General features: G+C 44.6%; 3 protein-coding genes across 3 annotated transcripts, besides 20 other annotated features; all 3 read right to left on the reverse strand.

Moving 5' to 3' along the window:
• The first annotated feature begins 706 nt into the window (after positions 1-706).
• Positions 707-725: a tandem repeat.
• A 608-nt stretch (positions 726-1,333) lies between these two features.
• EKO05_0001776 (uncharacterized protein) lies at positions 1,334-2,985 on the reverse strand (the record flags this gene model as incomplete). Its single annotated transcript, XM_038937442.1, has 2 exons — positions 1,334-2,295; positions 2,346-2,985. The coding sequence occupies 2 exons, from the start codon at positions 2,983-2,985 to the stop codon at positions 1,334-1,336; spliced, it is 1,602 nt and encodes a 533-aa protein (XP_038802533.1).
• A 388-nt stretch (positions 2,986-3,373) lies between these two features.
• Positions 3,374-3,408: a tandem repeat.
• An 89-nt stretch (positions 3,409-3,497) lies between these two features.
• Positions 3,498-4,059: a dispersed repeat.
• Positions 3,631-3,649: a tandem repeat.
• Positions 4,060-4,544: a mobile genetic element.
• A 13-nt stretch (positions 4,545-4,557) lies between these two features.
• Positions 4,558-5,773: a dispersed repeat.
• Positions 5,774-6,162: 389 nt separating this feature from the next.
• Positions 6,163-6,201: a tandem repeat.
• A 2,765-nt stretch (positions 6,202-8,966) lies between these two features.
• Positions 8,967-9,040: a mobile genetic element.
• Positions 9,031-9,034: a direct repeat.
• Positions 9,035-9,214: a long terminal repeat.
• Positions 9,035-14,250: a mobile genetic element.
• Positions 9,050-9,106: a dispersed repeat.
• Positions 9,107-14,235: a mobile genetic element.
• Positions 9,144-9,174: a tandem repeat.
• Positions 13,702-13,755: a tandem repeat.
• Positions 14,069-14,250: a long terminal repeat.
• Positions 14,226-14,325: a mobile genetic element.
• Positions 14,251-14,254: a direct repeat.
• Positions 14,326-14,384: 59 nt separating the features above from the next.
• Positions 14,385-14,534: a dispersed repeat.
• A 12-nt stretch (positions 14,535-14,546) lies between these two features.
• Positions 14,547-14,926: a mobile genetic element.
• A 5,449-nt stretch (positions 14,927-20,375) lies between these two features.
• On the reverse strand, positions 20,376-20,924 carry EKO05_0001777 (uncharacterized protein; the record flags this gene model as incomplete). Its single annotated transcript, XM_059635751.1, has 2 exons — positions 20,376-20,771; positions 20,820-20,924. 2 exons carry the CDS (start codon positions 20,922-20,924, stop codon positions 20,376-20,378), a joined length of 501 nt encoding a protein of 166 aa, XP_059491734.1.
• A 1,112-nt stretch (positions 20,925-22,036) lies between these two features.
• EKO05_0001778 (RNA helicase) lies at positions 22,037-26,503 on the reverse strand (the record flags this gene model as incomplete). Its single annotated transcript, XM_038937337.2, has 1 exon — positions 22,037-26,503. The coding sequence occupies one exon, from the start codon at positions 26,501-26,503 to the stop codon at positions 22,037-22,039; it is 4,467 nt and encodes a 1,488-aa protein (XP_038802536.2).
• Between the last annotated feature and the right edge of the window lie 438 nt (positions 26,504-26,941).

A 26,941-nucleotide genomic window follows, 5' to 3' on the forward strand; every position in this document is an offset into this window, starting at 1 on the left:
GTATGGTACGTTTTCGGTTATTTCATCAATGCGATATCATGAGCCAGCGGTGGAGGCTAACCTACGGCTGTCGACAGGCAATCATGATGTGAATATCCCTTCAGAACGACTAGAAACTCTTTCCCTAGATCTGTCGTCACTATCTCTTCGTACAGAGTCAGGTGATATTGTCACGGACGAAGAATCAGAGGTATTCGAGATATCTGCCGAAGAAGGACTTGTTGCATCGAGTTTCGCTGAGACTTCAGAGCCACCTGTCGAGGCGGTTTATGCTGACGAGGCGGATCCTGAGCCCGTGAATGACTTTTGGGGGCGGCCGACGGCGGCAAGATCCTTAAAGAAGAGTAAAAAAAAGAAGGTAGCTCTATAGTCTTTTCAACTGCTCTTTTGCGATTCTTAGAACCGAATGCCATCTTTCAATATACGCTTACACATATCTACTAGCCAGTGTTGTTGCTAATTCTTTCCTCTAAACACACGCAAATCAGTACTCACCTATGAGCCATGGCGCTTCTAGCATGTACTATCTTTACAGAATTCACTTAGAGAAGAGACAAAGTACACACAAGGTAGAAATTTCCTGGTGTTCGATGCTTTTTGAGTCATCTAACAATCCAAGCAACCAGGCAAAGGGTAATTCAACTGTGCGGGTCAGGACGTTCTGCGAGAACTGCAATTCTTTTTGGAGAAAACCCAGAAGATATCGAAAAAAAAAAAAAAAAAAACTGTACAAATCGAAGATATCAGTTCTCTGACTTCCTATATCTACCATGACGCATAAGTGCGATTTCAGTGCGTGCTGTCCGCCGGGGGATCACTGTCGCTGAACGAACAACCCGCGTACAACGCATGTCCTAGCGCTTCATTGCCGTCATGCGAAATGGATACTCTTACTGAATTAGCCGGCGAATGCGGCCTTTTTGGAGACAGCAGTGTTTTTGCGCTTCTGTACCTGATGAATTTGCCCAAGGAAGACTTACCAAGAAGCCTCTACACACCAAGCTATTTGACGGCACATACCGAGAACAACAGACGGACTGACTAAAGCTGCTTTAGTTTTTGTATAGCCCTCTCGTAATTTTTATCAAGGCTCGAAACTTCAGTATGAGTTTACTCCAGCGCGACTATAGCGATCAGCCAATGAGCAGCATACAGCGTTCCGTCGTATTCCTCAAGTGGAGAGTGCCTATCTATGGATACGTATGGGGACGCCGCTGCTGGACTTGAATTTGACGGATCTGGAAAGTATTTTGCTATAGATAGTGTATATAGCTCTATGTGAAAGGAAGCTTTGCAGCACCGCGCTTATGACCTTGTGGTCGAACCCTTCACTTCAGCAATCACACCATTCTACATCCTCGGCCTCCCTCATCCTCCCTAACAACCTCTGGTCGTTGCTAGCCAGCCCCCTCCCCACACCCCTTGGTACACCTCTCTTTCTCTGCTTCTGCCTGCTTACCTCGCTCGCGACCATCTTCCTTAACCGTACCCTCTTCACCCTTTCAATTTTATCGCACAGCTCCGACAGCCGCTCATTGATGTCTTCCCCTAGCGCCCAACCCTCCTCCTTACCCCTCGCCAACACCTCCTCGGTTTCACGCCAGAGGTCTTGAATAGTGTCCCTTTTCAGGAGACTCACCTCGGCCTTGTGCTCCTCCATCTCGCCCATGAACTCCGCTGTTTCACGCGCACGTACGTCATAGGCGGCGTCCTCAAGCTGCTCGAGCGTTTTGGTCACCAATTTCTCAAAGTCCTGCAGCTGCTGAGCCTGGTACTGCCGGAACTGCCCAGCGAGATGGGTGCGGAGGTGTGGGATAAGTTTTTTGCTCAAGGGTGTCAGGGATGGCAGTTTTGGGTGACGGTTGCCGTGCGAGTCCATGGAGGTGAAGGAGGTGGCAGGGGAGCCGGGGGTGGTCTTCGGTGCGCCAGTAAGCAAAATGTCAAGTATAGTTGGGAGAAGGGTTGGGAGGACTGTGTCTAAGTGTTTGGCGATCGCGGTGTTCATCGCCTCAGACTGCAGAGCTTTGTCAAGATGAGCGGTAAGCTGTTCCTTAATCGCGGCGTTGATCACTGCAGTCTGGATGCTCTCAAGATGTGCCGGAAGCTGCTTGCTGACCGCGGCGTTGATCGCTTCAGTCTGGAAATCAAACCCAGGCGAAGCTTTTCTGAGCGCCCTTGCAAGAGCCTCAGCTGCTGTAACTGGACTAAAGGGAACAGTCCTCTCAGATGAGTGCGATTCGGTCGGTGACTGGGGTGCGAAGCGTTTCGGCGACTGCCTAGGTGACGTGGGGCTTGCTACGCACGTTAGGCACTCAGTCAAGGCTGTAGGTAGCTACAACACTCACCCTGCCTTGGCCTCTTACGAGCGCTGGAAGTGTCGTAAGGAGGCGGCGCCTCGACCGCGTCGACGGGACCAAAGATCTCCCAGCTCGTCTTCCTTAGCTTTTGTTTCTTGAGAGACTCCTCCACCGGATACCCGACCAGGCCTTTGGCAGCCTTGCAGAAAGCCCTGAATCCGCCCTGGTGCTCTTTGCGTATATGCTTATAATCGAAGACGATGTGTATTGTGGTTGATCTGGCAAGGTCCACGAACTGACGGAAGGCCTGCTCGTATTTAGGGTTGGGGCTGAAGGATTGTGCATCCGTGCACCAGAGAGGACATGGTTTCTGGATGCTCAAAGCGAGGGTTTTGATGTCGAAGTGCTTGTTGACCTTGTCGCGCAGGAGATCGTCCAACTGCGGCCGGGGGAGAAGCTTGTTGCCGCTGCTGAGGCTAACGGTGCCAGAGAGCAGGCTGTCAGCATCGTACTGCAGGACGAAGACCTGTGTGTTACAAATTGAGGGTAGCCTCAATACGAGCAAGACAGTTGCCTGCTTGGAAGCATCATCACACCTGAAGATAACGGAGCACTGGCACGGCGAGACGGGGTTCGAGAGGTCCGATGCAGGATAGGCAAGCGCATTGACCTTGCAGTTCAAGTTCATACTATTAGCTATCCAAAAGCACGCCTGTACTTACTAAATCCCCCTTGACGCGACCGCAGCGAAGGAACCTGTCGATGTCGGGATGCGCAAGGGAACCCGCCCACCCAGGCTTTGGAGCAGCCTTGACTCGGCGTGCACCGCGTGCACTGCTGACACCAGGTACGCGATCCTAGTAAAACAATCGAAAGCCCACCCCGCTGATGGCAGCCGGCAGATGCGCAGTACCGTCGGAGGTAGAGTCGCCCACCTTTACCGCCAGCGGCCTTGTGAGGTTCGCAAGGATGATGGGCCTAAGTCGAGTACTCGATACGCGCAACAAGTGGAAGGGAGAGCGAAGGCGCGATCGGTATATGAGAGAAATCGTAAATGCGACGAACGACCGTCGAGTTGGTGTTGGTGATGGTGAGGTCGCAGTTGAGGGTGGCTGGGAAATGGCAAGCGCGCTGTCACTTACCTAGGCTTGGCGCGCACGGACTAAGAACGTTCGACCACTAAGAACGAACTTCGTAAGATCGGCCCCCTAGTGTTCGGCCACCCCTAGTGTTTGGCCACCTCACCCAAGTAAGCTTTACTATTTTAAGTTGTGATTTTTTAATAACAATAATTACAATTGCTACTCTGTACACATAGACTGAAGCGTAAGAGCTACTACTGCTACTACTACCTTTTTAGCTTTGTCTTCTCCTTGCTATAATGCCTGCTTAGCTTGTAATGCTGCTGCCTAATCTATAGCAGCCTTAATCGCCTTAACGTTGCTATAGCGCTTATTTAGATTAATATAAACTTGCTTTCTTAAGTAAGTAATAGTAGCACTATCTAATTAATACTTAAGGCGCTAATTTTTAGATTCTAGCCAAGCTGCGTAGGTGTTAGCTCTAGCAATAGCCTTGCCTACCTTGCTAAGTATTAGGCGTGTGCTCTATAAATAAGATTCTAATAGAATAAGCTGCTAAGCCTTATATAAGGCTTGTAAGCTCTAAGGCGTAGCAAACATATTATCTAAGGCTTAAGTAGATAGTAGAGAAGTAATAGGCTAGTCTAATACTTAAGATAAAAGTAGTATAAGGTCTATGTTGTTGTTACAATCCTGTGCAGAAGGAGCGGCACAGCAATAAGTATCATCCAACCAAACCCTTGACTTCCTCCTAAAGGAACAACAAGTGGAGAAAGACAGAATACCTAGGGTTGTTACATAACTACTTGTTAACAAGCATAATATACGTAACTACTTATTAATAAGTATAGTACAATATGCTTGTCTATAAGCACCCTTATGCATTTTATTAGACTAACTCTAGTTACTTATTAATAAGCATTATATCTCCTTAGTATATAGATTACAGAAACACAACCCTTAAGGTTTGTATTTAACTTTGTTAATTAACTTTGTTATTAGAATATCTTAACCCTGCTTGCGAAACAGATTGTCTACTCTATACTCTTCCTTGCAACCCCTAGTTACCACAGTCTTTAACTAGACAACTACCCCTTCGAGAACCCCTACACGTACTTATCCCTGAGACCTAATCAAACGATCACTTACAGACTTTGTCTAAAGTGTGAAACTCAACAGTTGTATAGGCAGAGGCTAGCAGCCTTCTACCTAGCTTGTATAACTCTCTTAGATAGTCCCTTATCTCTTACCTTATTATATAATGTAACAAAGCGCTTCTTCTTAATAGGTGCTACGTTATTAAGTGCTAAGAAGGCTTAGATCCTGCTACGGTAACAAGATTTAAGTACTAAGAATAGAGCTAGATCTAGTAGCTAGAGGATGTGTAATGTATAAGGTGGGAGGTATAGGAGATAGACCTTACTCTGCTTACAGAGCTATATAAAGTCTATTAGGGTATAAGAGCTGTAGCTATTTAGTATAAGTAGCTGCTAGTAGCCAGGTTAAGGTGTAGTTTAAGGCAGAAAAATCTGCTTTAACTACTTAGATCTAATAGCATTTAATGTCTATCTATTCTCTAACGTTGTATAGAGCTAATTAGGTACCCCTTATGCTAGGAACTACATAGGTTGTAGATGCTTGCCTTTAAAGATAACTAGGTATTAAAGCTTCTTACTAATAGCTAAGATAGACTTAATAATAGACACCTACTTATAATCCTCTAGAGATTTAACATAAGCCTTCTTCTTTAATAAGCTAGTAACTACACAGGAGTTGCTATATACCCTAAGGCCTACCCTAGTCTTATCTATATTCTATATATTCTTATATTATATACCTAGCTTAATCTATATACGCTTAAACAACTCTAGAAACACGCGTATAGTCTTATAGTTAGCTGCTGTAGTCCTTACGCTCTTAATCTTTCAGCTAACTATAAAGGTAACGTGTAGGTTATGCATAATAAATTAGGTTACCTATTTATGCCTAAGTAGCTTGTAGTTACTGTTTATATAGAGGATAAGGGTAGCTATTTCTTATACGCGTAGATGGGAGGGTGGCTGTACGCATAAGTCCTCTTTAAGTATCTAATCTACTAGAAATTGCTCTTATTCTAGAGTTAATTACTGCTGTTAATAATAAGCTATTGCGTTAGGTTGGCAACTGTTAAGGCGCTCTTAGATTGTTAATTAGGGGACGCTATAGGCCTTAGCAGCCTGCTGTTAGCTTATAAAAACACTAGAATTAAGATTAGTAATAGTAGATTGTATAGCCACTTTACAGGGATCTATTTTAATAGCGTGGCGTTGAGAGTATAGAGCGTCAAAAACAGAGTAACGCGTTGTGTTAGGTGGCCGAGCACTAGGGGTGGCCGAACACTAGGGGGCCGATCTTATTCAACTAGGCGAATGCTCACGCATCCAACGATGTCGTGGCCTGTCAAGCCTAAATAAAACTCGTTGTCCTAATGATAACATTTGCCTAAATCTAGGTATGACAATCAGTGACACGCTTTGTTCTATTAACTCGAGACACACATGCCATAGATGTCACGACAGCCCCCTTATCTGGACCACTACTTGATGACCACGTTGCTTTCGTCAAAAGGTTCCACGACTGCAGCCGGAAATCGGGACGGACCATCCGTTGAAATCAATGCAGACATATTTTCGCATGGGACACCTCCCATTACTGATACTAAATTTTGTACTGCGGTTGACGCCTCCGCAGTTATTAACACATCCCTGACTCGGACACTCATCGTTCTCGCAGCGTTTCGCCAAGTCATGGCCGTGGTCGTGGTCATGGTCGTTGTGGTCGTGCAAGTCCTTGTATCCAAAGTTGTTGACAAAGACATTCTTAACGTGGTAGTGCGGCAGCACCCTCTCCGAAAGAAAGAAACCCCCGTCTTTGATGATGTTGGCGTTTATATCTTGGATATGGTCCGTCTGGTAGCGGTGACGACGGCGCAGTCACTGTCGAGCCAGTCCATCTCGAACTCCTCAAGCTCGTTGGCCTCAACCATGCGGGAGCCGTGCTCTACAAGGGCGTTCTCAACCAGGAAATAGATTCAGAGCTCCCGGCTGGCCGCATCGTAGAAGTGGCGCTCAAGACGCTGCAGTTCCTCAAAGTTGGGGTGCTAGGCCTCTGCAAAGCGGTCGACATCGGCCTCCGGTATCTTGATCATTTTGAAGCCGATAAGCTTGACGGTTGCGCTCGAGTGCTTGTAGCTGCGGGAGCCGATGTAAAATTCTCTGAAGGTATGAGCTCCACGCCTTGCCAGCTCGTGAGACGCCTCTGGCCAGGCCTGAGGTAGGCGTTAATGTCAGTGCCGAGGCTGCAAGAATTGCAACTTGGGAGAACGAGAAACGCATGTTGATATCGCGTTGAATAATCGCGTGAATTTACTAGTGATGTTTGGGTTGATTCAGCTGGGAATCATTCCACAAACACAGAAGGGTCGACAACTGGAGATGAGAGGGAAAAGGTAACTACCTGCGTCTGTGACACAGGAATCCTATAGCTAGATAATAAATATATTGTAGTGGTTTGCACGGAAATAATCCTAATATTGGTAGATCCTTAAGCTGCCACGAACATTGTGGAACAAGCGACGATACTTACTATAACAGGTGGCTAGTTGTATAAATAGGCCTATGTATCATGTTTATGTGTACATACTTGATTTGGTGCTAGTATCTTAATCTTAATACTGAAAAGAGATATTAGATCTATAGGTAAGAGCTGAGGCAGCTTTCTTAAAATTAAGTACTAGACCGTTAAAGGTCTTGGGTTAAAATTAATGGTTGTGCAACCTTGGATTGCAGATCAACATATCTAAGACTGTAAAGGATGATGAGTTGTGAGCTTAACGCTAGCCTACAGCTGATAACATGGACCGAGTGGTACACTGCCATATCTTTCCCGACAAAAAAGTTTGAAGTTAGGACCTCCTGCATCTACACATTTTGTTCTAGCAGCTATGATATTTCTAAGTCTTCTAGCCCTCTTTACAGGCCTAGCCTGCGCACAGCATGCACGGCAAACTGGCCCTGAGATTGCAGCAATTCGGACATACTTCTATGTTGGTGGCGACTATAGCGAGAATAGTAATAGGGGTTACATCTTCAGAGACCATATGTATGTGGAAAAGATATCGCCTCTTGCACCTAAACACGATAGAGCGAGCCCCACTGTTCTGATCCATGGCCAGGGCCAGACCGGGACGAACTTTCTGAACAAGTCAGACGGTGAAAAATCGTGGACCTCACACTTCCTTGATGCGGGTCATACTATTTACATCGTCGACCAGACCTTTCGCGGACAGTCGACCTGGGCGCCTCGCATAGGCGCACAGGCACCATCAACATACCCGGCTAAAGTCATTCAGCAACGTTTTACTTCACCGGAGCGGTATGATCTGTGGCCTCAAGCCAAGCTTCATAAGCAATGGCCGGGAACAGGCACCATGGGAGATCTGATATTCAACACGTTCTACTCTAACGTCTAAGTCATCTCCAACGCTACATACCAACAGGAAACAGTACAGCTCGCCAGAGCCAAGCTTCTTGATTCGATTGGCAGTCCTGTGTGGCTCCTGGGCCATAGTCAAGGAGGGCTGATGCCTTTGCTGATTGCGGATGCCTGTCCGAGTCTCACCAAGGGTCTCATTCTGCTGGAATCAACAGGCCCGCCCTTTCAGGAGTCGATTTTTGGGACTGCCTCATCTCGTCAATGGGGCTTGACAGATATTCCTTTCAGCTACTCGCCTCCGGTGAGCAATCCTTTGACAGATCTTGTGAGGCAGGTGGTCACGCCACCGGGCTATAACGGCAGCAACGCAAGTTTTCCTTGCATCTTGCAAACTCAGGACCCGGCCCCTCGCAAGCTGCTCAGCCTGGCACCTCTGCATATCCTCACGGTCACGGGTAAAGCTAGTTATCATGCGCCCTATGATTATTGTACGGTAGAGTTTTTGGAACAGGCCGGCTGCGCCAAAGCTAGTCACCTGGAACTTAGAAAGGTTGATATTCATGGAAGCGGACACATACTGTTCATGGAGAAGAACAGTAACAAGATATGGAACAGCATTTTCGAATAGCTAAGCAGCAAATATTAGCAAAAATGCTTCCAGTGCATCTATTGAACGGATGTCCTTGCAGTAAGGGGGTTGTGGAGGGTTTGTGAATGTCGTTTGTACTCGTGTTCAAAGGTTGAGAACCTTATCCAAGATCGTATACGCGACCCAGTCATCAAGTAGCTTGAATACATGTGAATCACCAGAGTTCCAATAGGAAAATGAACAAAATTCTGTAATGTTGCAACAACCGTCGTAAACTTTTTTTCCGCTGTTCCTCAGACAAAAGAACTGGCTCAGAAATTATGCAATGCCACCTTTACACGTCCCTAGAATCTGTCCCTCGAATCCACGCCACGATTTCTTTCCACACTGTCGCAGTATACGTCAAACTTTTTAATATAATACCTTCCCCGACCTGGCAGTCTCCACTTGCCGCTTCTGAAGTGACGCTGGCCTGGCAATGTGTATTGAGAATTGGACCCTCATAATCCTCTTCGCGACGAAGGTTATCTATGCTAACATTAGTAGATGTAGAGTTGCTAGGGGTAGCGCAAGATCCTGTAGTAGTACTTATCTTAGGGTGTCAGATAACCGACCTTGCCAAACCAAGTTGGGGGATTGGGGTTAACCTTGGTTAACTCAGGGGCTAGCGACACACACACATAAAATTAGCCATTAAGACAGATAATTATTAATTAATTACTTTTATTATTATCTTTGCATATTAAGTATATTATCTAACAATAAAGAGTCTTACTAACACTACTAAAAATACCCTTTTAATATGTTGCTATTAATAATGCGTAATTTAATAATAATTCTTGTAGATTATATAACCTACACACCTTAGTTATATTAACTACAGACCTACTGCGCCTCTCTAGACGTATAGGAGAAGATAGACCTAAATTAGACTATCCCTCTAAGGACTAAGCTACAAGTACCTAACGCCCTAGACATTACTAACTATAAGAGGAGGCTAGCCCTTAGCAATAGTAGACAAGGAAACCCTTAGCTTCTAGAAATCCTATCTAAACTATTAGCTAACAGCCTAAAAGCATAGAAGGAAGAGAATAACTATTAGAAGAGCTGCCTTAAATCCTATAAGATAGCGGATAGAAACTACTCTAAGAAACAAACTAACCTAGATAAGGTAGTAATGTTTATCTAAAGCTTAGTATTACCTTACCTTATAAAGAACTGCTACTAACTAGGTAAATTAATTTATATATGGCTTATTAGCCTTAAATATATAGTTAGTATTAATGCTAAAGAAGAATAATTGCGCGCACGCTACTAATACCTAGCAGCCCTTAAACTAATAAGACAACCTAGGAGCTAGGATACCTAGCTCCTTAAGTATAATTATGCTGCAACTAATACTAAAACTAAGGGTGTTACTAAATTATACAATATACAAGACACAATCTAAGACTTCTTAGATTTACTAATAAAAATAGCGCTAACTTAGGTAATAATATTCTAGGACTATAGTAGATAAGAACAAAATATAACTTATAAAGAAATAATAAAACGCTTCTAAGAGTATATAAGTAAGTACTACCCTAAGGGGAGATAGTAAAGAAGCGCCTTTACTACAGGGAACAACTTAACTCTTACTACTAGTAGTAAATCTACCCTAGACACTAACAGAGACGCTTCTTATGTTGTTAAAGATGTATTATCCACTTCTACTACATAGGGGAGTTAGGGAAGACCTTGTTAAAAACAGAATATTAGTTAAATAACTACATCTAAGCAGTCCCTAAGAGGGGATACAGCAGCAGCTAGAGAAGCAAAATCCCCTGCTTGTAGACAATGCTATAGACTAGAAGATTGCTACTATATCTATAAAGATAAAGCACTAGAATAGTTTACCCTACCTAATAGAATTGCTAAGATAGTACAATTTAGGATAGAACAAAATACTAACCTTTAAGATTAGGTTAGATCTGCAAAACAAGCTTGTACTAAGACACTAGCTATTAAGATATCCTAAACACTAGAGGCACCTCTAGGATAACTATAGGGATAGAAGATATTAGTAATTAATATAAGTCTAGTTAAAGAATTATATAATATAGAGCTACTAAGCTACCCTCTTAGGAACTCCTTTATCCTTAACTTAGGATTAACAATCTACATTACAAATAACAAGGACTAGATACAAGACCTTACTCTACCTATATTAAATAACTACCTATAGGTAGGAAACTCCTAGGTATAGATATAGGGATATAGCACTGTCTATCTCTATCTATTAAACACAAGCTAACTAACTACTCTTAAACTACATAACGTAGCATAGTGCCTAGACATACTTTGCAACCTTATCTCTTTTTAACAACTACGTTAACAGGGCATCTAGTAGGACACAAAAGGAGATCTAACTTAGCTTAGATAAGTAGACAACACAGCTATTACATCCTTAGATAAATAATATAGATAATAGGTACTTAGGGAACAGCTATAAACAGCGTTTGTAATATAATTAACATAAAGCTAAATGCCTAAGACTGCTACTACTCTGCTATAGCACAAGTAAATAGGGCACCCTAGAGCTGCTACTATTAAACACCTTATCTAACAATCTTAGGGGGTAAGAGTTAGGGGTATTACTACAGTCTAATGTGATGCTTACAGACAGGCTAAGACTAAGAGGCAAATTAGTTAAACACTACAAATAAGCAATAAAGGACTAGAAGAATGCATAGTAATTAACTTCTACTTATATAAAGAAGGAAGTTTTACTAAGAAAAAGAGCTAATTGCTTGCTGTTAACAGGCAATCTAGCTTCCTCTAGGACTTCTATTTTAAAGATAATTAACTAGAAAAGATAATTATCTACTTCCTAGACACTCTTATATAATTCCTGTTAAAACAATATAAGATCTAGGTTAAGGTAATTAAGTGTAATAGTAAAATTACTACAATAAAACTAGAAGTATTGCAATAGTGCGCTGCATAATTAATTAGGCTTAAGCCTTCTACACTAGACACCTAAGCACAGAACAGAGGTGCTAAACGCTTAGGGGGTGTAATAAAAGATAAGGCACGCACTATAAGATTGGACGCAAACCTACTATAGGAAATGTAGCTAGAGATTGTAAGGGCAGTAGTGTACCTACACAACTAAACACTAAGGTTATTAAATAACTAGAAAATACCCTATAATGTGTTCTTTACCTATATAGCTTAACTAGCTAGCTTAAATATATAAAGCAGGAAAGTAAACTAGGCATATCTAAAAGTATATAGATGTAAAGCCTTTACTCTTATAAGTAACACCCTTTAAGGAAAATTATAACTCTAGTAACTAGACCTAAGAGTATAGGTAGGATACCTAGTAGGGTACTAATCCTTAAACATATATTAGATATAGATTCCTACTTTAGCAAATGTTATTAGCATAAGAGATGTGATCTTTAATAAGGATACTGTCTTTAGTAGCTAGACTTAGAACCTAATAGGCAACCTTATGCACAGCACTCTTAAAGAGATAGTAATATAGATAAGAAGCGTAGAGCTTCTGCCTCTACCCTAAAATAAGGCTAAAATCTAGTCATTCTATAAGGACAACACTATTACACACTTAAATACAACAGAAGATTAACTAGGATATAATAATAGACAGAAAGCTAGATATATATATCTAACTCCCCCTCTAACTCTGCTACTAGTTGCGCTGTTGATAAATATGTTATTGTTATCCTAGTTAGTAAGAGGTGACAGCTAATTAGGAGCTGGCAGGTGGCACTGGTTAACTGCTAATTAGTTAGAATTAACGCTAGCGTAAGCTTAAGGAACTTTATAAACTATCCTGTAGAAAGCTGCATTTATAGCTGGTATATAAGGCAGATGTATAGGCACATATTAGGGAAATAATATTAATAAGGCTAGGTTAAAACAAATGCTAATAAAGGGGCTTAAGCCTTATTAAAGCTAACTCCTACTAGAGCTAACAGCATAATTAAACCTAAAGGACTACCTGCTTTATAAATAGTTTAAAGAAGCTAAGTAAGAACACCTTAGCAGCTATTAGAACATAAAGTTATAGTCTAAAGTACCCCTAACAAAGACTAAGGTAATAGGACACTAGATACTTAATTGTATGTAGGTATACACGTACAAGCTTAATAAGAACTACTACCTACTTAAATATAAGGCGCAACTAGTAGTCTAAGGTAACTAGTAATAAAATATTACTTCTAAAGATACCTACGCAGCAACACTAGCTAGCAGGTCCTTTAGAATGCTTATAGCAATTTTAGCAGCATATAACCTAGAACTTAAGTAGTTTAATATTATAAACGCTTTTATTTATATATTAATTAATAGAGAAGTCTATATAAGGATGCTATATAGGTATTAGAAACTAGGCATAGTCCTATAGCTACACAAGGCACTATATAAACTAAGAATCTCTCTACTCCTCTAGTAGAAGGAATTTACATCTACTCTAATAAGCTATAGATTTATAGTTATTCCCTATAAACCCTACTACTTACTTAAGAATAGAGTTACTATCTTCTTCTATATAGATAATATTATTATAGCTTATTACCTAACTAGAAAATATAAGGCAGATAATGCCCTTAGCTATATTACTAACAAATACTCTGTTACAGGAGGAAACAATCTGCAATAGTTCCTAGGAGTAGAGATAACCTAAGATTAAGACAACCTAAGGATCCTTCTCTTACAGGCGTTATACATTAATAAAATTAGCTCTCTAGTAGATAAGACAGACATATAACATAACACACTAATATTAAGTATTAAGCTTCTACTAAATAAAGGGGAAGCTGCAGTATTAGAAATTAACAAATACTAGAGAAAGATTAGATCTCTCCTCTATACTGCGGTCACTACTAGGCCTAACATTGCCTTTGCTATATCTAGGCTGGCATAGTTTCTAACTAACCCTAGACAGCAGCACTATAACGTAGTAGATTAAGTACTATTATACCTATAAGGAACATAAGACCTATCCCTTACCTTTAGAGGCAACAGGCACCTAGTAGTTGCTAGTAATGCATTATTTGCTAATAATACCCTTAACAGGAAGAGCTCCTAAATATATACTATTAAACTATATAGAGGACTTATTACCTAGAGAGCTAATAAATAAGACACAGTTACTACATTAACAACTAAAGTAGAGCTACTTGCCCTAGCACAGGTAGCTAAGGAAGCTATCTTTATCTTATAACTATTGTTAGAACTTAGTATATACCTCTTATAATTAACAATTACTATTTAATATAATAATACCTAGACTATCTAATTAATTAATAAGGAAGTCTTAAAACTTTAAACTAAACTACAATATGTAGACATTTACAACTACTAGCTATAATAAGAGGTAAATAAAGGCACTATAATAGTAACCTATGTCCTATTTATTAAGATGTTAGCTAACAGACTTACAAAGGCTCTGCCTGTAAGTAAGTAGTTAACCTTTCTAAGGCAGCTAGGACTAGAGAAACATACTAAACGAAGAAAGCTAGCTAACACCTAGATAGAATTACTTAACTAAAAGCTTACTGACCTAGAGGTACAATAAGAGCTAATTATGTCCAGCTTTAATAGGGCCTTAAAGCTAAGGGGGTGTGTCAGATAACTAACCTTGCTGAACCAAGTTAGGGGGGTTAGGGTTAACCTTGGTTAACTTAGGGGCTAGCGACACACACACATAAAATTAGCTATTAAGACAGATAATTATTAATTAATCACCTTTATTATTATCTTTGCATATTAAGCATATTATCTGACATAGGGGTGTTTAAAATATCAAGTTTAACACTTTAGATAAAGTCTAAAAGTTATTATCTAATTAGATCTTAGGGACAAGTAAAGTTATAGAGGTTCTTAAGAAGGTAGTTGCCTAGTTATAAACCTTAGTTGTCAGGCTCTGGCAATGACTTAGCCTCTCAGCCTCCGGCCTGTGGCAGTGGGGTCCACCTCTGACCTGGTATGGCAATTAAGTACTGTTCTGGCCACAGGCTCACTATCTGAGTGAGCGTTGATACCTTTTGGAGGTTTGCCTGGCACAGTGGGTCAGAGCCGTGTCCTGACATTAGTAACTAGGGCCTGTAATAAGTAGTACAGAGTATACTCTCTACTTTAAGAGCAGGGTTAAGATATTTTTATAGAAAAGTTAATTAATAAGGTTAAACACAAACTATAGGGGTTGTAATTCTGTAATCTAAATACTGAGTAGATATAATGCTTATTGATGAGCAACTAGGGTTAGTCTAATAAAATACAGGAGGGTGATTATAGACGAGCATATTGTACTATACTTGTTGACAGGTAGTTAAGTATGTTATGCTCGTTAACAAGCAGTTACGTGACTACTTTGTGTGTTCTGTCTTTATCCACTTGTCGTTCCTTCAGGAGAGGAGCCAGGGGTTTAGTTGGCTAGTACTTATTGCTGTGCCGTCCTCTGGCATAGGATCGAAACACGAGTATGCGTACGTCCCATACTACAGAAGCAGAAAGAAAGAGAAGAAAGAAGAGTTTGTCTCTTCTCGTATAAGATAAAGCTTGGTGCTAAGCTGTGTTCTGCAATCATGTGTGCAGGTCCAGTATGTAGTTTATACAATCAGGGCCTAGCCTATCACACTATGTCTATCCATAAACAAAAGAGTTTTAGGGGATTCAAAGACCTATTTACCAGCATAAGATCATCTTACATAACTCATTAGTTAAGGACAGTACTAAATGCTCAGTCATGCTCTTAGTGGATGTGCTTACTTGCAGATATGTTGGTGTTATTGCTTACAATCATTTGTGTTAGCACCAAAATAAGGCTACACAGCCACAAGAGCCAGCAGCTTGGCTTAGAGGAAATAAGACGCTACTCGTATTATCAGTGCGGGTAGGTCCGCATTAGGAAGATGCTTCGATATCAAGTACCAACTAGGGTAGTAACTACGCATAAACAAGCGCGCGACAATCGCCACAAGGCTGATAGTGACTTCTTGCTCGTGTAGCAACATTATGAGGTCCAGATAAAGCCTGTCTGTCAATCTAAAGGGTTTTCAAGGCGCATGTTTGGTATATTAAGAGACGATAATAGTCTACAGTAGGCTGAGTAACTTTTGACAAAAGGCTGTAGATTAATCCGATGCGCTCGGAGGACTAGAGTCGCTCAATCTCAAAGTACCTGCAATCCGTCCCACCACAGGGTGCGACCCATGATCCAGGGATATACCTTAATGACGCTGCGAGCACGTTCTGCGGAGATCGGCCGTGTAGACAAGCGAACGTAGCGTAATATAGCCGCATTCGTGCGCCACCTCTAGTCGACAGAAAGGTCTCGCCTTTGCACACAAATGCGCTTGATTCCACAGCCGCAGTCGAGGTACTTTTAATTACCGCCAGTTGTTGCTGGATTTTGCTACAATCGCGGGATTTGTAGAGGGACGGAGTGGACACAAGAGCGATAGCGGCACCAACAGGAGTAGAACAGACCAACGGTTACAACATTATCTAGGTCTACGTCTAATATAGGCTATACATGTAATTAGCCCTCCAAACAAGAGACTGTATGTATGGACACATTACTGGTCGTGATTGGCGACATCGTCCCATAGCTCCGCCTCAAGCCTCTGGAAGTTGTCAATTGCGTGTGGAAGAGATGCAACCACTGGCTCGGTCTTCTGTTGCAGGTACAGAGTAGCCGCATGCTTCCCCTGATGGTGGTACAGTTTAGCCCTGAGCTGCCCGTTCTTCTGCGTCAGTTCTTCTACCACTTGAGAGAGACTTGGTGTTGATTTCTTCTTTGCCGCTTGCACTCGGCCTTGTGTAGCTTCGATCGCTAACGTCGAGCCTTTGTGGCTGGCGGTCCTGAGGTCAATAGCTGCTGGTGCTGGCGGTGCGCTGTTGTGGCTCGACAGAAGCCTGTCTCGACCTCGTTTATATTCAAGCATGGCGAGATATGCCATTAGAGAAGCAGAACCTTCTAAGAAGGGGGTGCAGGTACGCGACTTATACAGCTTAGGGGGTAAAGCGCTGGAGGGTAGGATATTGGGCACTTCCGTAGGCCGCATATGTGCGCCGCGACCCAGAAACAGTCCTGCATGCCTGTCGGAGCGCGCACGTGGTCTTAGCAGATATGCTGCTCCTGGGTCGCGCGAGAGCCCATCGAAGAAAGGCCCCTCGCTCGGGCTCCGTCTACTCGAGCAGATGGGCACCACCTGGTTGGTCGCTTCGATGATGTTCATCCTGTTACTGAAAAACGCCAAAGCCTTCAACACAACAGCTGTACGCAGTAGAATAATTGTCAAGTCGCTGGCACGAGTAATCACTGTTAAACTAGCAGAAGAAGGCTCTTGATCACAGGTGGCTGGGAAATGTCCTCGCTCTGCAGGAGCATGATCTCAGGCGTGTATAGAGAGTATTATCTGCTTCAATTCTCCTGCACGAAAATTTCTATCCCCCAATGACACAAATCGCAAATGCTTGCAGGGTCAACAGGCAATGGGGCTCAGCAGAATGCTCCCACCTCACAAGAGGCCGGTCCAGCGGACTTCGAGCATTTGTTCTGCCGTTTGCAGAGAGTGCGTCGACCCGCAATGAATGTGTGTAAAGTGAACCCTGGAGTAACATCCCGAATTACTCGTTCGTTGGTATCTTTGCAGCTCATGTTCTACAAAAACCCACGATACAGTATAGTCATAAAGGAATAAGCACGATTGCGTACTCTAAAGCTCTTGCCCGTGCGGTCTATGCGAACTCCACGGCATGGTAATGATTAGTGTGCCGAGACAACTCACGCCGGAATCTATGCATGCAGGTCCCTGCCTGTTAAAGACCGGTACATTTCCCATACAGTAGCATGGAGAGTCAAATACTCGTTGGACCTCATAAAAGAGGCTCCGCCATTCCAGAATCAGGATGCGGTGATAAGCATCATCCATGGCTCGCGTGATGACTTTGTTCCATCCGAAAGCTCGCATGAGGGACCGTACCGAGCGGGAGACGACACAGATAGGAGGATATTGCGGATCTGTTCCATACCGGTGACCAATTGCAGTGAACGCATTCAAGTACAGTCGAGTAGTTCAACATTAGACAGACCAACATCAACAAGGGTTAGTAGCAATAATGAGTCCGCGAGCTCGGTAGTACGGAGCGACGGCCAGGAGAGTTTTCTTCACATTACATCCTAAATAGTTCCGTACATGTCGAAGTGCTACACTCTCGTCATGCAGCATAGAAGGTCTATAGCTCAGGAAGAATTGTCTTCGTCACTATTAGCCAGTTTCAAGAAGGCCACCTTGTTGGCAACGCGATTAATCCATAGGCCAGAATTAAGGTTGAAGAACTCATGCCCTTGCTGACTTTCCCCGGTGTGAGCGATCCACAAGTGGAGTCCGGTATGCTGGAAGTAACGAGGCTTCACAAGTGCATTTAAAGCAGCCCTGAATATACAGCTGCAATTTGCTCTCGTCTTGAGTGAGTTGCGGCGTGCACCATCGATGTAGCTTGCCCTTCCGCACCTTGGCCTACCTCGAGCTAGTGTTGAAGAGCAACGCCTGTATCTGCTCATTCTTGGTCAAACATTCCAGTGCCTGACTAAAGCCGCTGTGGATAGAATATATAACGACGCTTCTTCAGCGACGCCAAGACTGACGCCGGCTATCAGAAACGCATTCGTGCTGTCGTGCAGAATCTCAACCAGTCATTCGCCAGAACCTTGGCGCGTGAGAGCCACTACTGCGCTATCATCGATTCGTCCGATGGCGATTCTGTGCAAGAGGGCAGTCCAAAAGCCAAGGTCCTCACACAAATCTGTTTTCTTGACCGTATCGAAACTTTGATGAAGCGAACTTGAGGTTGTGAACTTCTCGGCACTTCTAACCCAACGATAATATCCGATCTTTTTCTCCAGCAATCAAGTCCTTGGGAAACGTTTCCCAAACAACACATTGAGCCAAATGGTTGGTAGCTGACATTATATCATTGCGCTAATATAGAACGGGTTGAGATCGTCGATCTCCAATATCAGCTAGAAACTCACCTAGTGTTGGAGGTCGCCAGACAGGAGACGGAGTCATGATGACTGACACAGCGATTGCTACAGGCGGGGCCGAACGAAAAGATGTGGGTGGCGGTAGCGGAGCAGGTGCTGAAATCGGCACATATATACAGGTCGTTAGAGAAGTCGTACCTGGAGCAGATGTAGGAATCGATTGAGACAATTCTGATAGTGGTTGTTGGTGTTTGTCGAGTCAACTACCAAAACCCAGTTTCAGAAATGCACTGCCGAATTGCAAACTGCTTATGGTGGGCATGAGTGTGTCAATACAAACCGCGCTAAGATGCTGCCGGGGGAAAGAAAGTGGCAGATCCTGGAAGATGATCTTCGGTTGTCAACGCATTGCCGCTCTTCAAGGGCTCTATGAGCTTCGGTAATATCATCCAGACAGGATCACTATTTTCCTAAACATCGAAGCAATACTACGGTAGTGGAATTATAGCGTTGTAATGGCCAGATAGTTACTAGTGTTAGATACATCCATTCTGAGGGATTTGGCTATTGAGATTACTGAGACACCTCATGAAGTAATTTTCAGCAGATGCGCCTGCAACGCAGCAACGAACGTGTCAAATTCATCCTTCCACTCTGCAGAAGACCCTTTGAGTAAATTTTCCTCGGCGCCCTGATCAATGAACCTAGCAAAATGTAGCCGAGCTCTCCGCTCTGCACGCAGATCCTCTCGCTGTGCCCTTGTCCTATTCATGAATGCAAGCGTCGCATAGTAGTCCAAGTCTTTTGTCTCCGTCGAATCGTACGTGGCAGGCGCACTCACGATTTGGCACGATTTGTCTGCAATGTACTTGTTATACGGAACAAGCACATCTCTGAACCCATACTGGCTGCCCGCCGCGTCGAGTATCCATGTTTCGCTTGTCGAACGCAGTCGCACTTTCAACACGGTGTGCGGGACTGCGCTAGCGTCCGGTCCTGGAACGAGTTTTGTAGAAAAACGTGGTTTTCCAATGTGAACATCTAGTATCTCGATCGTAGAAGCTAGTCCTGTTGGATGCTTAATAACAAGGTCTACTATACGTTACTGTAGTAAGAATATGTTGCACCTTTAAGCAATTTCCGGACCAAAGGGCCTAATAGCGCCATTGCCAGTGTGCATTGATTGTTCAGCAGAGCGGCTTCTCTATGTTCAGGGTTGGTAGTGAGATGTGCCGGAAAGCGAACAAACTTTGTCCGTGTTGACATAGATCGTAGATGCTGATATAGGCAGAGAGCGCCGTCCTGTTGTTCAATTTTTTCCAGGTCAACATCGTATCGGACTTCTCTGTATGTCAACAGAGTTGCTTTGAATATTTGCGCTGCTCGGAGAAGTGTGGTTCGTCGACCGAGGGCACAGCAGTGTGCTTTATGCTGCGGCCAGTGCTGGGTTTGGCATGTCCGGTTACAATACATGGTACATGTTGCATCGCCTCGGTTGTATTCTGGCACATCTAGGCAGCCTCCACATCGCATTATTGCTTTGTCCACTCCGCAGCTTGCGCAAGCTGATGCCATCTTGAAGTGCCAAGCGACAGGGTGTTGTGGGGAAGAGATCGGAATAGACTGGGAGTGCAGAAGAATCAAAGAAGCCAAAGACAATATGCTGCTATCTGGGGAAATGTATTCTTCTATCTACTAGTGTTGTTCCCCGCAACTGTGTACCACGTCACACGCTGATGAATCGCTACTTTCTTCCGCCAATTACGTTGGGAATGCATCACCACAAGTCAGCCTTGGCGTTGATATCCTGTCCGCACGGGTCGCATGGACGCTGCATCTGTTACTGTCAGGACCTGAGGCAGTATTTACCCAAAGGTCAATTCACAACACAGGTTATTCAGTCGTACTTCTTTAAGCCATGTGTTTCTACTTGCTTACTCTCCATCAAGGTTATGACGATTTTCCAGCCACTTGATCAACTTGCCTATCTTTCCTGCGTACAAGACCTGGTTGCATGCTTTGCTAAACACGTTTTGGAATAGACCCGATATCCTTGTGAAGCCTATGTCGCACCCGGGACATCTGAATGGATAAACCGTCTCACTGTACTCAGATTGTTGATCGTCACGATTGAGTAGTTCATCTCGATAGTCTTCATCTCGATAAGCCTTCCACTGGGAACATATGGTAGCGGACTCGTTCAGATCGAAAATTTGGATCTCGAATGGACATGAGCCGGACTCCAAGTGTAAGATCATTGCAGGATAGGTTGTAAACTTCCTGTAGCAGCCGTAGCATTCGATCGATCGTTCTAAATGCACCATCTTACGCTAGAACTTGTGTTAACGTTGACACAAAAGCATGAGTTCTCTACGCACGCGATGGAGGTTGCTGGGGCTTTTAAAATGCGTCTCACAAGCCTGGCAAAAAAACTCTTCTTTCAGGTGTTTCAAATACTGCAGTAATCCAGCGACCCACGCCATCCCTTCCACATCATCGCAGCCCTGGCACACAGCTCGGTGCTTTGTCTTTCGATAATGGCCAAGCAACTTGTCCTCAGTCGATCCATCAAAACCACAGGTTTCACACCGATTGTGGCTAGCGGAATCATCGTGATGCTGGTGTATTGCTTGTTGTGAGGCGAACTTCCGTTCGCACCGAGAACAGTACGCCTTCCTGCTTACCCTGTCAGCGGAGTGTTAATGGTAGCTTTGATTTGAACGGCACTCTTATCCCATAGGGGTACGTACGGATATATGTATGATTGCGAAACTGGTGGTAAAGAGGCGACCGCTAGCACTAGTGAAGGCAGACCCGTTCCTCATCTACCCGCTGACCCCGCCGTACCCGCCGATCCCGCCAGACGACGTCATCTTTTTTTCAACCAATCACATGTCAAAAGAATTCGTCCGTGCACGCAGCGAGCGGGTTGAGCTACCTTGCAGTCTCGCCAACCTCACCCTAAAAATTACAGGTAATCCTAACACCTTCAACCACAAGGAATGTTGGGATGCAATCTTTTTGAATGGTGCAAGTTGATGCTTTAATGAACATATCTAAGTTTGAAGTGTATCGGCCTGTGGGAAACTAACGACACCGACCTGCGAAGTTAACAACATGGGGCCTACGTACCTTGCATGGAGTACTGAGTGTCGTTACTGCCGTATCTTAGACTATGAGTATGTCGAATAGTATGGATATCATGTGGCAGGGAACGTCGTATTGTCAAGTTGAAGGAGAGAATAAGTCTAAGCCCACGTCTGCTTGAATTTTCCATCAAAAGCCACCTTTACACTCTGGAAAGCCTTCAACACTTTTAGTAGGCGCATATTCGCATTGTTGAAATCGTCCCCCTCATCCGTCTCATCGTCTTCATCGTCCCAAACACCAAGTGGGGCCCAAACGTTGGTTGTGGCTGGATCATCGCCCTGCTGTCCTGCGTAGTCACTCAACTTGACAAGCGGGTTATCGTCCTCGGACTCCTCTTGCGCATCGCCTCTGCCCATCAAATCAACCATGTCCGCCTCTGACGTGAGGGAAGGTCTCGTTAAGTTAGTCAGACTTGTTATGATCGTTGCGAGGACAAGAGAAAAATCTAGATATTTATTGGTGAAAACCCGTCAATATAGGAGAGACACATACCATTCAAGAGAAACCAGATATCAGACCTGCGAATCTTGTTTGCTCTCTCTAGGGCATTCAAATCGCCATGCTTGTAGAAGTCGTACAAGTATGCGTTGAGTGATACTGTTGATTCCGGACGGATAGGCAAGTATGGCACAACAGCTTCCTCCAAAAAGATACCAGAACGTACAGTATCACATAGATCGGAGATACTATCAAATTCATCATTGTGGCCTGAAAGTGAGACGAAGGGGGAGCGAAGAACTGTATGCTGACGATTTGCACTTGGTGTTATGTTGAGTTGCTCATCCGACCGACCAATCCGCATTTCACTCAGTGGCAACGCATCGTCCAGATCCTTCAGATGCTGATCCGCGAAAGTCCTGACATAAGTGCGGAAGATCGCTAAAGTTTCCTTGTTGTGAGCTCGGAGCGTCTTTTCCGCTTTCTTCGGCAACGGTGGTAGGAAAACAATCGACGAAGACCGCTTCACGATCTCATTGATAAACTCCTCATCGGCACGTTTGCATTGTTGCCGACCGAAGATGTGCGATAACACAAGCATAACTGCTAAACAAACCCGATGGGGATTGGAATCGACATCCTGGCAGAGGTCGTGGAAGTAGCCCGAACTGAGGAGAACGTGAAAGGCCCAGGCGGAGTTTTCAGCGTAGTATAAGTGAGAGACACATCCGGCAAAGTTAATTGGCGATCCATTAACATCAAGTAAGGATTGACGTCGAAGATACTCGATTGAGAAGCGGCAGTGATGTAGTACAGCCATTTTGGATTTAGGGGAGCCAAGGTAGAGTCGAGGCTGGGAAAGAATGGAGTTGATTGTACGAATGGCGAAGTCGGAATTGTTTGAGCCATGAAGTAAAGTGGCTAGCCGCAAGACCAGCGATGTTGTGATAGGAAAATGTCCGTTCAGATCTGGAAGTCGTGAGCTTAAGAGACGGAACACTCTTTGAACGGAGATTCCAAGAAATAGGACATTTCCAAGTAGGTCAAATCCTCTCCGACCAGCTCGGCCAGCACACTGGCGGAAATTGAGCGCAGTAAGAAAGACAGAGTCTCCAGCAAAAACTACAGTCCTACAGGGCATGTTGATGCCCAGCGCAAGAGTGCCCGTAGCAATTACAACCTGCAGGTAGCCTCTACGGAAAAGAATCTCCACCACTTGACGATATTTCCGATTCATACCTGCATGATGGACGCCGATGCCGCGGCTTAGAGCACTAACGAGCCATTCTGCGACGCCTCGATCACGAAGTTGCTGCTTGTATACATCGAGCTCCGAGTGCAGTAGTTTCTGCGCGTTGGCGAAATGGAAGCCATCGATTGGGGCACAAGGATCAAAACCATCCCACTTGCTATGCTCTGCAGATCCGGCTTCGCGTTCACGGTCCGATCTTGACACTCTCTCCTCATCGTCATCCTCTCTTTTGTTGTCGCCTCTACGCCTGGCTTTATTCTTGCCAGTGCTCTTTACATCCTTGCATCGGGCCTTGATCGCTTTTCGGTCTTTCTGAAAGCTTTCAAATGCCGCAAGGTTCTCTTTCCATGAAGCATTGGCCTCTTTCCATGCCATCTCCTTCATTTCAAGTTCTTTCATCACGTCTCTCATCAGCTTTTCACACTGACCACGATCATAATTGAAAACAATCGCTGGAAGGGCATTCTTCACATGCAGGTCGGTAAGCGCGGGAAGAATGATCGAGGAAGGGCTCTCAGTGTTGACATTCCGGGCATCACATTCACCATTGCAAATGTGGTTCGTGCTGAGGAGATTGCGAGTTGCGGGCTTAACCAGCGTTTTACTCAGATCCTGCTGAACATTCTCAAATGGCGAACCCCCATGATTCATCCATTCGAGAAGCTTGACCTTCAGTTTTTTCTCCCATTCGAAGATGTGGATCTTTTTAATTACATCCGGAAGAGCCTGGCTTGGACTGAGGTCGGGTGGAACATCATACTCTTTTGTTGCGTGCTTTTTCATCGTCTGCCAGAGCCAAAGACAGTCCCGAGCCTCCAAGTGCAGATCTTTTGGTATTCCTCGAGATTTATTACCTAAACTTGAAATAGGATGGACGAAACCGAAAGCTTCGATCCCGTCTAGGCCTGGCGTGTCAATAGGGGAGCTGTCCGGCAGACCTGAGAAGCAAAACTTCCTTGGGGGGATGTAGATGAACTTTCGTAAGTCCGAGTATCGGTGGTGGTGCTCAATAGTGACAAGCTTGTTTTCATTTGCTTCTTGAGTCGACCCAAGCCAGGTTTTGAACTCCTCCGGATTGCCGACTGTTGCAGAGAGAGCGATGATAGGGCAAGGTGACTGTAACAGCAACTGTTCCCAGACCACGCCATCTTCCGCCTGACCAATGCAATGGACTTCGTCGAATATTATACGCTTAATTCGGCAACTCCAAGAGTTTTTTTTTTCAGCATTGGAGGGGGCTAGTAGCATAATCTGAAGAATGTGGGGCACGGTCACCAAGATTTGACATCCAGTAGCGTTGTTGATTCGATAGTCCCGAGTGTGAATTGCCCACACCGATTTTCCAGGGCGCTTGAAGGACTTGGAGAAACGTGCTTGGATTTCAGCGGCGATTTGATTGACGAGCGCTTTGGTTGGCGCAACATAAACGACAACGCCATCATCGTCATTCGTGAGGACCTGCTTCATCGCATAGAAGGAGATGAACGTTTTCCCAGCACTAGTTGGTGCAACGACGAATAAAGACTGGTTCTCATCGATGGCATCGAGAACCTTGCGCTGCCACGCATCCGGACGAAATGGAACACGTTCATCTAGAGATGAGCCAACTTCCCTTTCAAGGTACGGTCCACAATACTCCAACTGAAAGATTTTTGCGCCGCCTGGGATGGATAATTTGGTGAAGTTGATGGGGAAAGATACGGAAGCTCTCGAACCTTTTGCCATGTTGAATACGCAGATGAACTCAAGTGGCCGGCTGGTATCTTCCGCTTCATATCTAAGCGCAGGGAGTTTAAGAACCTTCAGGATCACTTCTAGGGAAGCTACAATCTCTGGAGTCATTCCTGATTTCGTCTTCGATAACTTCAGAAGAGTGTCCCAGATCAGAGCTGCAAGGCTGCCACCAAAATCTACACCTGTGATTTTGTGACGTTCCAACCAGATCCGGAGTAGACAGTCAACTGTGTATAGCTCCACTTCTGGCTGAAACAAGCTGGCATGATGTAATCTCGTAGAGTAATCGCGGGCTGCGAGGTACCGAAGTTGCAGATCGGATTGAGAACAAAGCTCCTTACACTTTACTTTCCAGTAAGCAGTGTCGATATCTCCTTTGGACCGAGTCTTTGCTGCTTTGATAGCGGCTGCCACCTCAAGAGCCAAAGTCTTCCCACTCTTCCTCATCGGCTTGCCGGTTATCTTACTACCTTTAGAACTCTCTCTTTTATCCAACCGGTGCGAATAGTTGGGTGTATCCAGTATCGGAGCCCTTTGTGGTTTGGATGACTGTAGTCTCTGGTTCACGATGATAATTTCAGGTTCCAAGACCTTCCCAGCTGCATTGGTAAGGCTGGCAGCATACGCATGCATTTCAGCCATATACAAATCGTTCCGACGGCGAGCAAAATAACCGAGCTTCTGCGTCGGTGCTTTCGATGCAAGGGCCTTTCTATGGTTGTGCCAATGTGATAGTTCTTGGAAGACCTTGGCATTGTCACGTGTTGCCCCATCTGAGTATACCTCGTTGAGGTGCAGGCGGACTGGAGCAAGGTGCTTATCAAAAATGGCGTTTCTGAATGAAAGAACGGTCTGGTCGTTGCTAGGGACTGAGTAGCAACACGGGGCCGAGCCGTTGGAAACCTGATCATCAGCGGTCATACTCACGGGGAGTGTTCCATCGGCACCATTCCCGGAGGCCTGAACGAGTGCTTTAAGCAGGCTGTCGTATTTCTTCTTGACAGCTGTGTTAGATAGTAGCGTGTTACGAAGGCAGGCATCGCGGGTCAGAGCGGCAAGCAAGAACCCATCGAGTAAATCTGCAAGGTTGACTGGGAGATTCAGCGCATCGAGCTGCTCAGACAGTCCCTCATTACGAAGTAGGGCAGCTGCAGTTCGTGTGAATGAATGGATAAGGTTCTTAGCTGTGTTCTCCGTGGTAGTCGACGGCCTCCGGTTTGCAAGCGGCAAGTACTGAAGTGCAGCAGTATGCAGGAGGAACTCGGAGGCTTCTTCACCAGATATTGCGCCATGCTGCATCGCTGTACGGAGGACGAGGACAGTGATCACGTCTCTTTCCGAGAGCTCAACAATCCCTCTCAAATCGTTCAATGGAGGGCTCTCAATGTTGGGCACGATGTGAGAAGCTGCGGTGCAATATAAACAGTCAAAACCACTCCAGCCATGTTGTCGTGAGGACTCTAAGATCACGGTCATCACCTGGGACATTTTTAGAACGAGATATAAGGTGACAGTAAAACTGGACGACTTACCTTACTGTCTGCACAGTGTAACTCATTGATCAAGGCAACATTGTACCGATTACCCATGAACCACAGAATCATAGCTCTAAAGCTTACTTTCTGAAGGTATCCAGCAGATAGAGAAGATGCCGATTCTTTCGTTTCGTGCAGTAACATCTGAGCCTCCTCGCACGCCCGGAGATCTTGTCTGCTGTCTGAACGCAGTGCCGGATTTGACCCTGCGGCGTCCGGCATGGCGCCATCGTGACACATGACGAAGTAAGTGCCACTTTCATTGAGGTACTGCACAAACTCGTCATCTGTAAATGAAGTGAACCGTTGAAACACGACTCTGTTGTCGGAACTCAAGTTGCGCGCCAGATGCCTGAAGATAACCGATCGAGCCAGCGCATATTTGGGCCAG

The sequence above is a fragment of the Ascochyta rabiei genome, chromosome 2 (assembly GCF_004011695.2).
Source record: "Ascochyta rabiei chromosome 2, complete sequence".
In the NCBI taxonomy this organism is placed as follows: Eukaryota; Fungi; Ascomycota; class Dothideomycetes; order Pleosporales; family Didymellaceae; genus Ascochyta; species Ascochyta rabiei.